The 15,334-nt window shown below is 47.4% G+C and overlaps 1 protein-coding gene across 2 annotated transcripts in view; it reads right to left on the bottom strand.

Annotated features, from left to right (window-relative positions):
* LOC140719308 (peripheral myelin protein 22-like) overlaps positions 1 to 15,334 on the bottom strand; it is a 35,885-nt gene that overhangs the window by 12,467 nt on the left and 8,084 nt on the right. For both annotated transcript variants that reach the window (XM_073033848.1, XM_073033849.1), the window contains exon 2: positions 2,491 to 2,616. In XM_073033848.1, the coding sequence (XP_072889949.1) occupies positions 2,491 to 2,568 (78 nt within the window). In that variant the 5' untranslated portion in view covers positions 2,569 to 2,616. The remainder of the gene's footprint in view (positions 1 to 2,490; positions 2,617 to 15,334) is intronic.

The following is a 15,334-nucleotide window of genomic DNA, read 5'->3' as shown; positions in this document are numbered from 1 at the left end:
TCAGCGTTTAGTAGATGCACATTTGGTTGCAATTACAGCCTTGAGTCTGTGTGGATAGGTCTCCATCGGCTTTGCACATCTGGACACTGTAATTTCCCCCCATTCTTTACAAAAATGCTTAAGCTCTGTTAGACTGCTTGGGGATCGTGAGTGAACAGACCTTTTCAAGTCTCAATTGGATTGATGTCTGGATTTTGACTTGGCCACCTCAGGACATTAACTTTGTTGTTTTTAAGCCATTCCTGTGCAGCTTTGGCTTTATGCTTGGGGTCATTGTCTTGCTTGAAAAGAAATCTCCCAAGTTGCAGTTCTCTTGGAAACTGTATCGGGTTTTCCTCCAGGATTTCCCTGTATTTCGCTGCATTCATTTTACCCTCTACCTTCACAAGCCTTCCAGGGCCTGCTGCAGTGAAGCATCCTCACAGCATGATGCAGCCACCACCACGCTTCACGGTAAGGATGTGCGGTTTGGCCATATGTCAAACATAGCATTCAGTCTGATGGCCAAAAAGCTCAATCTTTGTTTCATCAGACCATAGAACCTTCTTCCAGTTGACTTCAGAGTCTCCCAGATGTCTTCAAGCAAACTCCAGCTAAGATTTCATGTGAGATTTTTTCAACAGTGGCTTTCTGTTTGCCACTTTCCCATAAAGCTGTGACCGGTGAAGCACCCGGGCAACAGTTGTTGTATGTGCTGTCTCTCCCATCTCAGCCACTGAAGCTTCTAACTCCTCCAGCATTGTCATAGGTCTCTTGGTGGCCTCCCTCACTTGTCCCCTTCTTACACAGTCACTCAATTCTTGATGACAGCCTGCTCTGGGCAGATTTACAGCTGTGCCAAATTCTTTCCATTTCTTGATGATTGACTTAACTGTACTCCAAGGGACATTCAGTGACTTAGAAATGTTCTTGTATCCATCTCCTGACTCGTACTTTTCAATAACCTTTTCGCGGAGTTGCTTGGAGTGTTCTTTTGTCTTCATGGTGTAGTTTTTGCCAGGATACTGACTCACCAGCAGTTGGACCTTCCAGATACAGGTGTATTTTTACTACAGTCGATGAAAACACCTTGACTACACACAGGTCTCCAAAAACAGATCTCAATTTAACTAATTATGTGACTTCTAAAACCAACTGACTGCACTAGCGATGATTTGGTGTGCCACATATTATGCAATTATTTTGTGTTTTATATTTGTAATTAATTTAGATCACTTTGTAGAGTTCTGTTTTCACTGACACAAGGAGTTTCCTCTTTTGATCAGTGTCAAAAAAGCCACATTAAATCCACTGTGATTGAATGTTGTAAAACAATAAAATATGAAAACTTATTGGGTGGGGGAGGTGAATAATTTTCTATAGACACTTTATATGTAGCTAGGGTGCCCAAGACATTTGCACAGTACTTTATTTGTCAATGTGGAGCGGAGGGTAAGTTTGTAAATCTGGCAGGAGCAAAAAGATGTTGGGAATGGTGAGGGTGCACACTGGGGAGGGTGTGAGACAGGTGACAGAGAAGGGGGTGCTAGGGACAAGTGTAGACACACCCATCCCCGAGATTATAGGCAAGGTCATTTGATTCAAATAATTGGTTTATTGATCATTACAGAAAGCTGTGCTGCCGCTTTCGGAAGCATCCTTGACTGGAGTATCTAATGAATGGCTACAATGCGTTTTAAGGCCCACCCGCTCCAACCTAACCCCATCCCCCTTGAAGAGTGAGTGTCACCCAGGAGCAGGTGTGAAGGCAAGTTGTGACACGTGTCACTATCCAATTACTTCTGGTCATTAATAAGACTGACCGGCAGCTCAGAGCATGATGGATCACCTCCATGATCTAGGAAGAGATTGGGGTTGTGAATTGTGGGATCTGAGCCTTTGTGACTAGACCTTGCTCGACAAGTTTGAAAACTTCCAGAGGATAGGAAATATGGCAAATATATAAAGGATCACGTTGCTAGTCTACACTGGGTACACAAAATAAAATGTTGGGCCTGTACTCACTGGAGTTTAGAAGAATGATGGAGGGGAGATCTCATTGAAACCTATTGAATATTGAAAGGCCCAGATACAGAGGATGTGGAGAGGATGTTTCTTATAGTGGGTGCATCTAGGGCCAGAGGATACAGCCTCAGAATAGAAGGACGTTCCCTTTAGAACAGAGATGAGGAGGAATTTCTTTAGCCAGAGGGTGCTGAATCTGTGGAATTCATTGGCACAGGTAACTGTGGAGGCCAAGTGATTGGGTATATTTAAAGCAGAGGTTGATAGGTTCTTGATTAGTAAGGTGGGGTCAAAGGTTATAGCTATGGGACATGCCCACCAGACCAGGCTCAAAGAAAATCTGGTTCATTTTCACAGATGGAAGACTGGTACTGGAGATGGATGTGACCCAGCCCCACATCTATACCAAAACACTCCATCACTTTAGGTGCTAGAACCAATCGGAAGTGGGAAAAGCCGACAGCGTGAGCCCCATCCCATACTTACATTGTTAGCTGTAGAGATGATGAGAAAGATGATGATCATCAGGTGCAGGAGGAAGACTGACACTAGTAACAGCAACATATTGAATCCAAAAAGTTATCGTTGGATGATTGCTGCACAATTCTGACCCTGTGGAGAGTGCAAATACAGTTAGTACACTTCATAAGATGTAGGAGCAGAATTAGGCCATTCAATCCACCCAGTCTGTTCTGTCCTTCCACAGTGGCTGATTTATTGTCCTTCACAACTTCATTCACCTGACTTCTTCCTGTAACCTTCTAATAAAGAACCCATCAACCTCTGCTTTAAACTATACCCAATGGCTTGGCCTCCACAGCAGTCTGTTGCAATGAATTCCACAGATTCACTACCCTCTGGTTTACAAAAAAAAATATCCATTCTGATCTCTGTTCTAAAGGGACGGCCTTGTATTCGGAGGCTATGTCCTCTGGCCTTAAACTCTCCCACAATGCGAAACATTTTCTTCATGTCCACTCTACCTAGGCCTTTCAATATTCAGTAGATTTCAATGAGATCCTCCCTCATTCTTCGAAACTCCAGCGAGTACAAGTCCAGAGTCATCAAATGCTCCCTTTCAGACCCAGGATAATTCTTGTGAACCTCCTCTGGACCCTCTCCAACATCAGCACTTCCTCTCTCTGTCAAGGGGCCCAAAACTGCTCACAATACTCTACGTTGTCTGGTTGCTCATTCAACTTCATACATTGCTGGAATCAGCTGAACTCCAGGTAGGTTCCAACATTTAATGAACAATAATTGGATACATTGATGGTAACAGCCAAGATTCCTGCAATTCATGATCTAACTACAGACATGGGAGGCTACTGATGACAGAATCTGGGTGAACCCAGTGGGTCCGACAACATCTGCAGTTAATGTTTTGGACTGAGACCAGATAAATGGTGTCGACCCAAAAAGAACTCTCCAACACAAGTTTCCTGTCGTCGACGGACAACCACCATTACTCAGTACAATCTGTAGAAAGGACAATCCCTTCCTGCTTAGATACAGGAGGCCACTTGGCCCATCAGGTCCATATCAGCCCCAGTCACAGCAAATCCCATCGGTCCCATTTCCTCCCTCAAGTCAAGTTCAATTATCGTCCAACCGTACATGAATATCGCCAAACAAAACAGCATTCCTCCAGGGCAAGGTGCAAAACACATAACCGATACCACACTGTACAAATAGCACTTATGCTTACAATTTCAGAAAATTATAGTCACAAAGGAAAAACCGGCAAGTTGTCCCGGTCCAGCTTGTTCTTCAGTGAATGAACACCAGAGGGCGGCAGTGAGTGAACAGCCCTGACAGCAGCTCCATCTATCTTGTATTTGTCCATCGACTAACTCCCTTTGACATTTACCCCCCCACCATGCATTGACACCAAGTGACAGCTTATAGCAGCCAGTTAACCATCAAATACAGCAGCAGGAGGGTGGAAGGTAACCCGACAGTGACAGGGAGCACGTAGTGACTCCACTAAGAGCCGAGATTGGGACTGAACCAGATTCTGAAGCCACAAGGTAGGTAGATAGATAGATAGATACTTTATTCATCCCCATGGGGAAATTCAACTTTTTTTTCCAATGTCCCATACACTTGTTGTAGCAAAACTAATTACATACAATACTTAACTCAGTAAAAAATATGATATGCATTTAAATCACTATCTCAAAAAGCATTAATAATAGGTTTTTAAAAAAGTTCTTAAGTCCTGGCGGTAGAATTGTAAAGCCTAATGGCATTGGGGAGTATTGACCTCTTCATCCTGTCTGAGGAGCATTGCATCGATAGTAACCTGTCGCTGAAACTGCTTCTCTGTCTCTGGATGGTGCTATGTAGAGGATGTTCAGAGTTATCCATAATTGACCGTAGCCTACTCAGCGCCCTTCGCTCAGCTACCGATGTTAAACTCTCCAGTACTTTGCCCATGACAGAGCCCGCCTTCCTTACCAGCTTATTAAGACGTGAGGCGTCCCTCTTCTTAATGCTTCCTCCCCAACACGCCACCACAAAGAAGAGGGCGCTCTCCACAACTGACCTATAGAACATCTTCAGCATCTCACTACAGACATTGAATGACGCCAACCTTCTTAGGAAGTACAGTCAACTCTGTGCCTTCCTGCACAAGGCATCTGTGTTGGCAGTCCAGTCTAGCTTCTCGTCTAACTGTACTCACATTGCCACACACATTCAGAGGGGATAAAGTTGCTCAGTCTCCCTTAGATACCCGTCTGGTCATCACTGCTCCAGAGGTTGCTGCACGAGCTGAGGAAACTCTGAAGCCTAACAGTTGACTGGCCCTCTGACGGTCACGGTTCGACCACGGGGTATTGCGTCCAAGCAAGCCAGGGCAGTACGACATGGAGAGCAGGCTCCCCTCTCCACGCAGCTGACAAATCCAAAGGAATGGCAGAGATCGATACAGTTCCGCACCTGCAGGAGTTGCCCGTCAGCATTGCACCCAACGTAGAACTGCCTTAGGGACTCCAGCTCTGGATTCTTCTCTCAGGGTTTTACTCCCAAAGCCTTCCCCACGAGCGGGTATAGCCACAAGGCAGCGGGGGTTTGAAATAACACACGCAAGACACTGGAACTCAGCGGGCCAGGCAGCACCTGTGGGGAAAAAGAAAGTTCAGTCGACATTTCGGGCTGGGTCCTGCCGAAGGTTCTCGGCCCGAAACGTCAGCTGTACTTTTCTCCCCATAGATGCTGCCTGGCCTGCTGAGATCCTTCAAAATTTGTGTGTGTGTTGCTCGGATTTCCAGCGTCTGCAGTTTTTCACGTTTGTGCTGTGGGAAGTGTGAGATCAGAGTTCTCCTTCTTATAGGTGAGCTACCAACCACAGCCCGAAGCGACAGGTTTTAAGCACATAATGCTTTATAGTGCCAGCCTCTCGGGTACAATTCCCACCACTGTCATTAGTCCGCTCTCCCCGTGACCACGTGGGTTTCCTCCCACATGCCAAAGGCGGACAGGTAGTAAGCCGTGGGCATGCCATGTTGCCGCTGGAAGTGTGCCAACCCTTGTGGGCAGCTCCCAACCCATTCTCGGACTGTGTTGGGAGCTGACGCAAACAATGCATTTCACTATGTTTCAATGTTTTCGTGTACAGGTGACAAAAAAACTAATCTTCATCTTTGAGGAACCTTCACTTGATCTCAGAATCAGATTTAATATGGCGTAATGTTGCGAAATTTGTTTTGTGGCAGCAGTACAGAGCAATATTAATAATAAAAATTGAATTACAGTAAATATATCTATATTAATGGGTTCAATGCCCATTCAGAAATCGGATGGCGGAGAGGAAGAAGCTGTTCCTGAATCACTGAGTGTGTGTCTTCAGGCTCCTGTACCTCTTCCCTGATGGTAGCGATGAGCAGGGGGCATATCCCGGGTGATGGGGGTCCTTAATAATGGATGCCTTCTTTTGTGGCATTGCTCCTTGAAGATGTCCAGGAGGCTTCTGCCCGTGATGGAGCTGATTCCATTTACAACTTTCTGCAGCTTCTTTCAATCCTGTGCAAAACCACCACCTTCACCCCCCCTCCCCCCCATACCAGACGGTGATGCAGCCAGTTAGAATGCTCGCCAACGGTACACCTGTAGAAGTTGGAGAGTGTCTGGTGATTTACCAAATCTCCTCAAGCTCTAGATTAAATATGGCCGTCATCGTGCATTTGAAACTGCATCGATGGGTTGGGCCCAGTGTATGTGACAAATAAAGTTCATCTTTAATCATCGACGTCCATGAGGCGCTGCCTTTAGAAAATTGCATCCATCATCAACAGCCTGCACCATCTGGGCCAAAGCATCTTCTCACTGCTCACGTTCAGGCAGGAGGTCCAAAAGCCCCATGTCACTCATCCTCAGATACCTGTCTAAGATACCCAAAAGAAACTGATTGACATTTCATATGCATATACATAATGTAATTCAGTTTTTTTCCTCTACATTTATTTATCATGCATTTCTGTTGCTGTAAAGTTAACAAGTTTCACAGCATATGCTGGGGGTATTACATCTTATTCTGTCTAGTCAAATCATTTTTTAAGATCTAGTTTTATTGCCCGGTGATAAAAGATGAGTCAATAATCTCAGCAGTCAAAACAACCCTCTTAGACATGGCCTCTTTACAGATTTCAATATTAACTGTCGAGTCAAATAGAGCTTTAAAGGCTGTTTGCAGATGTACGGTGAGATTGACATGCAAATAAAAAGCTTGCTTACAGAAGCATCGCAGGCACACCGAGTCAGGTTTTATTTAGGAGTCTGAGGAGATTTGGTATGTCATCAAGCACACTTGCAAATTTCTACCGATGTACCGTGGAGAGCATTCTGACTGGCTGCATCACCGTCTGGTATGGGATGGGGTGGGGCTACTGCACGGGATCGTAAGAAGCTGCAGTGTTGTCAAATTAGTCAGCTCCATCATGGGGAATAGCCTTCACAATATTCAGGACATCTTTAAGGAACGATGCCTCAAAAAGGCAGCGCCCGTTATTAAGGCCCCCATTGCCGAGGCCGTGCCTTGTTCTCATTGCTGTCATAGGGTAGGAAATACAGGAGCCTGAAGGCACACACTCAGTGATTCAGGAACAGCTTCTTCCTCTCTGCCATCCGATTCCTGAATGGGCATTGAACCCATAAACACCACCTCACAACTTTATTGTTTCTTTATTCCTTTTTTGCATACACATGTGTGCGTGCACACAGTAATCACATTTTCTCTATTATTATATATTACATTGTACCACTGCCACAAAGGCAACACATTTCTTGACTATGCTGGTGATGCTCAACCTGATTCTGAAAAGAAGACTAGATATACAAAACAGCGGGGGGGGGGGGGGCAAAATCTGAAAGACATTAGCGCAAAGTGACAAAGCACAACCAGGTACAAGTCCATGGCAGTGGTCTGCGGCGTTGTGTCGCTGTGGGAGGGTCACGTAGGGCAGTTCATCAACCTGGTGGTTGTAGGAAAGTCACCGTTCTCAAACCAGGTGGGGGTGGGACTTCTGTGCCTCCTGCTGATAGAAACAATGAGAAGATTCCATAAAGCAGTGAGAACGTGGCGATACAATGTGTACTTTGAACTTTGACCTGGATGGTGGGGGGCCTTGAAGATGGATGCCTCCTTCTTGAGGCAGTCAAGGTGCATAAAGACCTCGATGCAGTCCTGACTGAGTGCGCTCGCTGGCGGGAGGGCGGTGACCGTGATGGGCCAGTTCAAAGTACAAAGTGCATATACATCACCATATACTACCCAGAGAATGATTTTCTTGTGGGCATCCAGAGTAAGTACAAGAAATACGATAGAATCAGTGGAAGACTGTGCCCAACCAATATGCAAAAGACAATGCCATGCAAATACAAAGAGAAATAAATGCAATAAATATATCAAGAACTTCAGATGAAGAGTCCTTGAAAGCGAGTCCATAGATTGTGGGAACAGCTCACTGATGGGGCAAGTGAAGTTATCCCCTCAGGTTCAACAGCCTGATGGTTGAGGGGTGATAACAGTTCCTGAACCTGGCGGTGTGAGTCCTGAGGCTCCTGCACCTTACTGATGGCAAACAGCAACTTCAATGATGAGTCTATAGGTGTTAGGAACAGTTCAGTGAAGGGACGAGTGAAGTTATGCTCTTTGGTTAAACAGCGTGGTAAATGGGGTAATAACTGTTCCTGTACCTTCTACTCCACCCAGAAGCAGATACTGGTAATGACAAAAGAGACCGTTTGCATTTAATGGGCGAGTGGGCAACTTGCTAGCCTGTGCCCTCTCTTTAAATTCCCAGCTTTATTCATGAGGGAGACTGACCACGAGCAGCGAGGCGACTTCCGGCTGGGATTGTGCAGCTGGGAAAATTCCAAACCCATGCTGCTTACTGCTGTGTTGGGAGTTAACTGTTCCAAAGGGAACAGCTGGATTCTAGGCCCGGAAAGGGATGTGCGGCCCTGTGCGTAAGACTGGGCAGGCCCCCACAGAGATAGCTTGCATCAGCAAGGCCAGCTGACTGGGATAAAGGTTCGGGCCGGTTACCGTGACAAGGACACTGTTCCTGAGGCCCTCCCCCTCCAGCCCACGAACAGCCTGCCTCTAACATACAGCTGCTGCTTCTCCCGTCACTCTACGGGCAACGTGTCTCCACGCACGCACAATTGAGCTTGAAAATCACGTCCCAGTCCCTTTCATGTGGATCAGGCCTCGCTGCACACAGTGATGAGGTAAACAGATTCCTGGCACAGATAAAGACAGCCAGATGCAAACCTACTCATTCACATTACCAGGAGTATAATCCCCTGCACCAACACCGTGCAATGACGTTCGGGCAAACTGACCAGACTTGTCAGAATTCATTGATTCGTATCGCTTCTGTCAACGCGACGAGAGTAAACCAGGAGCTCACGTCCCCATACAAGTGATGAATCTGGTCACTTGCAAGTTGTGTCACAACAAACCACGACGAGATATAAATGTCTTGATCTTTCACAAAGTTTAGACTGGTTTTTAAATTTACTTAGAGCAGCCCTCCCCCCCACCCCCCGACAACCCCTAACCTATACCGTCTGGGTAGTCTCCAGCCCCTTGGCATGAACATCGAATTCTCCAACTTCCGGTAATTCCCTTCCCCCATCCCACTTTCACTCTGCCTCCTCTTCCAGCTGCCCATCACCTCTCTCATGATTCTGCCTCCTTCTACTACCCATAGTGCTTTCCCCTTACATTCCTTCCTCACCTTTCCTGCCTATCCCCTCCCTGCTTCCCCTCCCCCACCCCTTGATCTTTCCTCTGATTGGTTTTTCTACCTGGCACCTTCCACCCTCCCCCCACTTTCTTTATAAGGCCCCTGGCCCCTCCTCCTTCAGTCCTGACAAAGGGTCTCGGCCCGAAACGTTGACTGTTCGTTTCCACGGATGCTGCCCGACCTGCTGAGTTCCTCCAGCTTGTTTGTACGTGTTGATTTGACCACAGCATCTGCAGCGTACTTTCTGTGAACCCCTAACCTAATCACAGGACAATTTACAATGACCAAATAACTAACCAACCGGGACGTCTTGGGACTGTGGGAGGAAACCGAAGCACCCGGAGGAAACCCACACACACATACCACGGAGAGGATGGACAGAGACTCCTTACAGGGGACACCAGGATTAAACTCCTTGCTCCAGCGCCACCGCATTGCGCTAACCACCGTGGCACCCAAGGAGGACACCCGCCTAGTGATGTATCTTTAAGGCTGCATTTCCCTATTCCAACACGATTTACATTTGTGTAAAGCAGCAAGAAACAGACGACAACTATTTGCATTTCAAAGTTGGCTGCGGGGCAAGTGCTGAGCAAGACATCAGGAGAAGACTCCAGTCTCAGGAACATCATGGAAACATTTATGCCTACACGAGGCACAAGATAATTCTTCATTAATATTAAATGGTGGCATGGCAGTTAGCGTAATGCTTTACAATGCTGGCTCAATTCTGCCTCTGTAAGGAATTTGTATGTTCACCCTGTGACCGTACGGGTTTCCAGAGATGTACGGGTTAGTAAGTTGTGGGTTTGCTGCATCGGTGCTGGGAGCATGACAATACCTGTGGTCTGTCCCCAACACATCCTCTGCTCTGATGCAAACAAATCATTTTTCAATGTTCCGATGTACATGTGACAAATAAAGCTTTCTCTTTGAGTTACTTTAATCTTACATTTATACATTTTTTGCATAGTAGGGGAATTGAGGGTGATGGGGAAATGGCGGGTAGGTGGAGATGAGTCCGAGGCCAGATCAGCCATGATCTCATTGAATGGCGGAGCTGGCTCGACGGGCCAGGTGGCCGACTCCTGCTCCCATTTCTTATCGAACACGCCAAACAGGCTTGGCAGTAAAAATCAAACCATGCAGATGCTGGGATTCTGAAATAAATGCCGGAAGCACTTGAACAGTCAAAGAATAAAAGTCATTGGTGATGCTACTCTCTTCTCAGAATTTAACCAATTGACCAGCAACTGTGGGCGGGGACACGAGCATTAGAATGTGGCAGCAGCGTAGCCGATGGCTGCGGTCAATATAAGGAGCTGGGTCTGGGCAGGATGGGAACTTTCGATCCATGGTACCCATCAGAGAGGGTTCAAGAGGCATCACCACAGGGACGTCCACACTTCCTTCAAGTGCCACAGTTAAACTGTGGATAACTCACCCTCCAAGGGTAATCAGTTTAATTTTTTTTCTATTTGATTTTTTTTAAAACTTAGAGCCACAGCCCAAACAGCTGCACCACCCAGCAACCCACCTATTTAACCCTTTTATTGGTGGGACCACAAAGAATCCCCCGTGGTTCTCAGTTTTACCGAGTCAGAAGGGTGGCCCATGTACAAGACTTCCTCCATTCATTGCTGCTCCATAAGCTTCAAGTGTGGCAAGAACTTGCTGAATTTGGTCATGTGATCACTCAAATCCAGTACACTTTTCTCCTAAGGGATTGTCTATCGGTGGGTCCTCAGAGGCTGGTGCAGGATCCACATATCTGAGATGTTTGGGTACTTACTTAAGCCCCATCATCACCCCTACTGGGGCATAGGCTGCTGAGGGAGCTCACTAGAGTCCTCTGTCCTGGGCCAGTCCTTCACATTGTCTCCTGGAGTAGCCCATCTTCTTGGTGTGTCCTTCCCCTCCCAGGGATGAAGTTCTTAGAGCTTCTGTTGCCGTTTTTGTAGCACTGAGGTTTTTACAGGAAGGGGTTGCTAGCCCCATGTCCAACTCGCCTCCTTTCACAGCCGGGCTTGGGACCGTCCACAATGGAGCTGAGATGTTAGGGTGGATTCCCTTATTGGAGAATGTCTGTCTGTGTCCTTGTTTAACACAGGCAGTACAACACATCTCCTCCTTGATGGTAGCAATGAGAAGAGGGCATGTCCTGGGTGACGGGGTCCTTAATGATGGGTACTGGATGCTGGGAGGGTCGGGCTAGTGCCCATGATGGAGCTGGCTGAGTTTACAACTTCCTGCAGCCTGGGATCAGAGACCAGTGGCGTGGAATGCAAGATGGCTGGGGTCCCTTCACTGCTGCTCCCTTCCTCCGCCTTCACTGCCTTTTTGATGCGTCATCATCTTCCACCAGCTCCACCAATGGTTGGATGGCTCTTTATTTGGAACCTCCCCTTGACCTTATCAACATGGGTGACCCTCCCAGGAGCTAAGCACCAGAGGGCCGAACTCCAGACAGCATCAATCTCAGGATCTCAGGAACTCTCAGTCCAGTACCCTGTTCAAGCCACGAGTATAAGCCCAGCTAGAGTAACGGATGAGAAGGTCATGAGCCTTGGGGATATCCCAAACATGCGCACCTGAGCGAAGGGCGCTGAGTAGGCTACGGTCAATTATGGAAAACTCTGAACATCCTCTACATAGCACCATCCAGAGACAGAGAAGCAGTTTCAGTGACAGGTTACTATCGATGCAATGCTCCTCAGACAGGATGAAGAGGTCAATACTCCCCAATGCCATTAGGCTTTACAATTCAACCGCCAGGACTTAAGAACTTTTTAAAAGCTATTATTAATGCTTTTTGAGATAGTAAAAAATATGATATGCATCTAAATCAATGAGTTAAGTATTGTATGTAATTAGTTTTGCTACAACAAGTGTATGGGACATTAGAAAAAAAGTTGAATTTCCCCATGGGGATGAATAAAGTATCTATCTATCTATCCCACGACGACAGATCACAGGTACACTGGCTAAGTGTCACCTTGAGTTAAGAACAACAAGCCAAGGAGCAGATTAGAGTCACATTGAGTCTGGGAGCACCACAATGTGCTGAATTTTGCCTAGTCCCTCTGAAGAGTATTGATATTGATACCACTGAGCAACAAAGATTTTGCTTCCCGAATACTGCTGGGCACGAAAATCACTACGAAATTCCCCTATCACATACTTTTTTTTTTTGGAATCGCCTATATTTGATATTTTAGTTCATAATTCAAGTCAGAATAACTGATGCGAAGAATAAGGAAGGCATTTTCATTGGTCCACAAATCAAACAGGTCATCAGTGACAGGCAATTCGAAGACCTTCTAGTGGGACTGATGCACCATCAATAACTCTCGGAGACTGGAAGTGAACAATACGCTTTTATTAGCAGCCAAAAGGGTGCACGACATCTCGGAGACTGAGGGAGGAGCAGTGCCCCAATCACCTTTATACAGGGGTCTGTGGGAGGAGCCACAGGAGCAGTCAGCAGGGGGTCAGTGGGAGGAGCCACAGGAGCAGTCAGCAGGGGGTCAGTGGGAGGAGTCACAGGAGCAGTCAGCAGGGGGTCAGTGGGAGGAGCCACAGGAGCAGTCAGCAGGGGGTCAGTGGGAGGAGCCACAGGAGCAGTGGGTCTGTGGGAGGAGCCACAGGAGCAGTCAGCAGGGGGTCAGTGGGAGGAGCCACAGGAGCAGTCAGCAGGGGGTCAGTGGGAGGAGCCACAGGAGCAGTCAGCAGGGGTCTGTGGGAGGAGCCACAGGAGCAGTCAGCAGGGGGTCTGTGGGAGGAGTCACAGGAGCAGTCAGCAGGGGTCTGTGGGAGGAGCCACAGGAGCAGTCAGCAGGGGGTCAGTGGGAGGAGCCACAGGAGCAGTCAGCAGGGGGTCAGTGGGAGGAGCCACAGGAGCAGTCAGAGGGGGGGGTCAGTGGGAGGAGCCACAGGATCAGTCAGCAGGGGGTCTGTGGGAGGAGTCAGCGGTGGTCTGTGGGAGGAGCCACAGGAGCAGTCAGCAGGGGTCAGTGGGAGGAGTCAGCAGGGGTCAGTGGGAGGAGCCACAGGAGCAGTCAGTGGGGGTCAGTGGGAGGAGCCACAGGAGCAGTCAGCAGGGGTCAGTGGGAGGAGCCACAGGAGCAGTCAGCGGGGGTCAGTGGGAGGGGCCACAGGAGCAGTCAGCAGGGGTCAGTGGGAGGAGCCACAGGAGCAGTCAGCAGGGGGTCTGTGGGAGGGGCCACAGGAGCAGTCAGCAGGGGTCAGTGGGAGGAGCCACAGGAGCAGTCAGCAGGGGGTCTGTGGGAGGGGCCACAGGAGCAGTCAGCAGGGGTCAGTGGGAGGAGCCACAGGAGCAGTCAGCAGGGGGTCTGTGGGAGGAGCCACAGGAGCAGTCAGCAGGGGGTCTGTGGGAGGAGCCACAGGAGCAGTCAGCAGGGGGTCTGTGGGAGGAGCCACAGGAGCAGTCAGCAGGGGGTCTGTGGGAGGAGCCACAGGAGCAGTCAGCAGGGGTCAGTGGGAGGAGCCACAGGAGCAGTCAGTGGGGGTCAGTGGGAGGAGCCACAGGAGCAGTCAGCAGGGGGTCTGTGGGAGGAGCCACAGGAGCAGTCAGCAGAGGGACGTGTCCAGACAGGTATATGTAGTTCACCACAGGGACCAGAGGAAATCGCATGGAATGCAGTCAAGGATGGTGTTGAAATTTTTCTTGACAAACTACGTGCAGCTGGTTGACAACATGCTTCAAACAAACAAAACCATGAAGTGCAACATGTCACTAAAGATTCATTTTCTGCATTCTCATTTAGACTTCTTCCCGGCAAACTTTGGCACTGTCAGTGACGAGCACAGTGAAAGGTTTCACCAGGACATTGCGGTCATGGAGAAACGGAATTCATCAATGCTGGCTGATTATTGTTGGAGACTGAAGCGAGAAGCCTCAGACACTGAGTACGAATGAAAATCATCAACAAAACATTCTGAGCTCACTTGCACTATTGCAATCCATCAGCACCGTTACACAATTAAACATTATAGTCAATAAAAGTTAATGTCTTCTATCTCCAAATTCCTATGTGATACAAGTAGTCTGAAATTATATCTGTGTTCACTTCAAGTGGTCTACCATAAACAAAGAGAAAACTCTGAAGAAGCAACACATTCAATAAAATTTGTTGTCCACCCACCTTGTAAAGACACTGCCCAGAAACTACTTCCTTCCAAAAAAAAATTTGCCAAGGACGATCATGGTCGAAGATCATGATCACTCACGTCATACGACATGGCACATAGTGATGCGAAATCCCATTGACCCACAACTGTCCATACAGGACCATTCCCACTCATAAGACTGCTCCTGGGTTATTTAACTGTCAGCCACAAGGAAGAGTTTGCACAGGCTATAGAGATTTAATTAATTATTTCCCTCAGGTGAGCCTTGTAGATTTTTTTTCCCCTAACCTTCACTGTCAGAAGATGGTGATGTGTAGCGTGGGCAGACCGCCAGAGGAACTTGGTCCTCTGAATTTGTTCATTTACGGTCAATCAACAGAACCCGGCCGATGATGTAGTGGCATCTGCACCAGACTTTGAGACGAGTGGTCCGGGGTTCGAATCCGGCCGGCTCCTTGCACGCTTTCCATCCGTGCTGCACTGAGCAGTGAGTTAGCAACCCAGTCTCATAAAAAACAGACAAAAATGTTTAAGAAATAGCAAGGCCTCAAAAGGAATAACAAAAGTACCCAGTAGCATCAATTCCTCAGTCAATAATTACTAGGAAGTCATAGTTTTATAGTCCTGTAATAATATTAACAATGTTGAAATTTGTTCTGTATTTCATTTAAATATATAATTCATTACTCAGGTAAACAAACAGTTTAGCTTTTTAATTATTTCCATGAAACTTTGGCTCATTGGGTCAGCCACTCAATTGGATCAAAATGTGCTGGTTCCCATGTGTCCTAATAAATTGGAATTCACTGTATTTCGAAAGGACACCGTTTCTGTGACTCAGTTGGTCTAAACACAACCTCCAGTGCTGTATGGTGTTTATACATTTTCCTTTTAATCATCAGAATTTTCTCCCACATCCCAAA

This window comes from Hemitrygon akajei, chromosome 31, assembly GCF_048418815.1.
Source record: "Hemitrygon akajei chromosome 31, sHemAka1.3, whole genome shotgun sequence".
Classification (NCBI taxonomy): domain Eukaryota; kingdom Metazoa; phylum Chordata; class Chondrichthyes; order Myliobatiformes; family Dasyatidae; genus Hemitrygon; species Hemitrygon akajei.
This window is presented reverse-complemented; position numbering and strand designations above follow the sequence as displayed.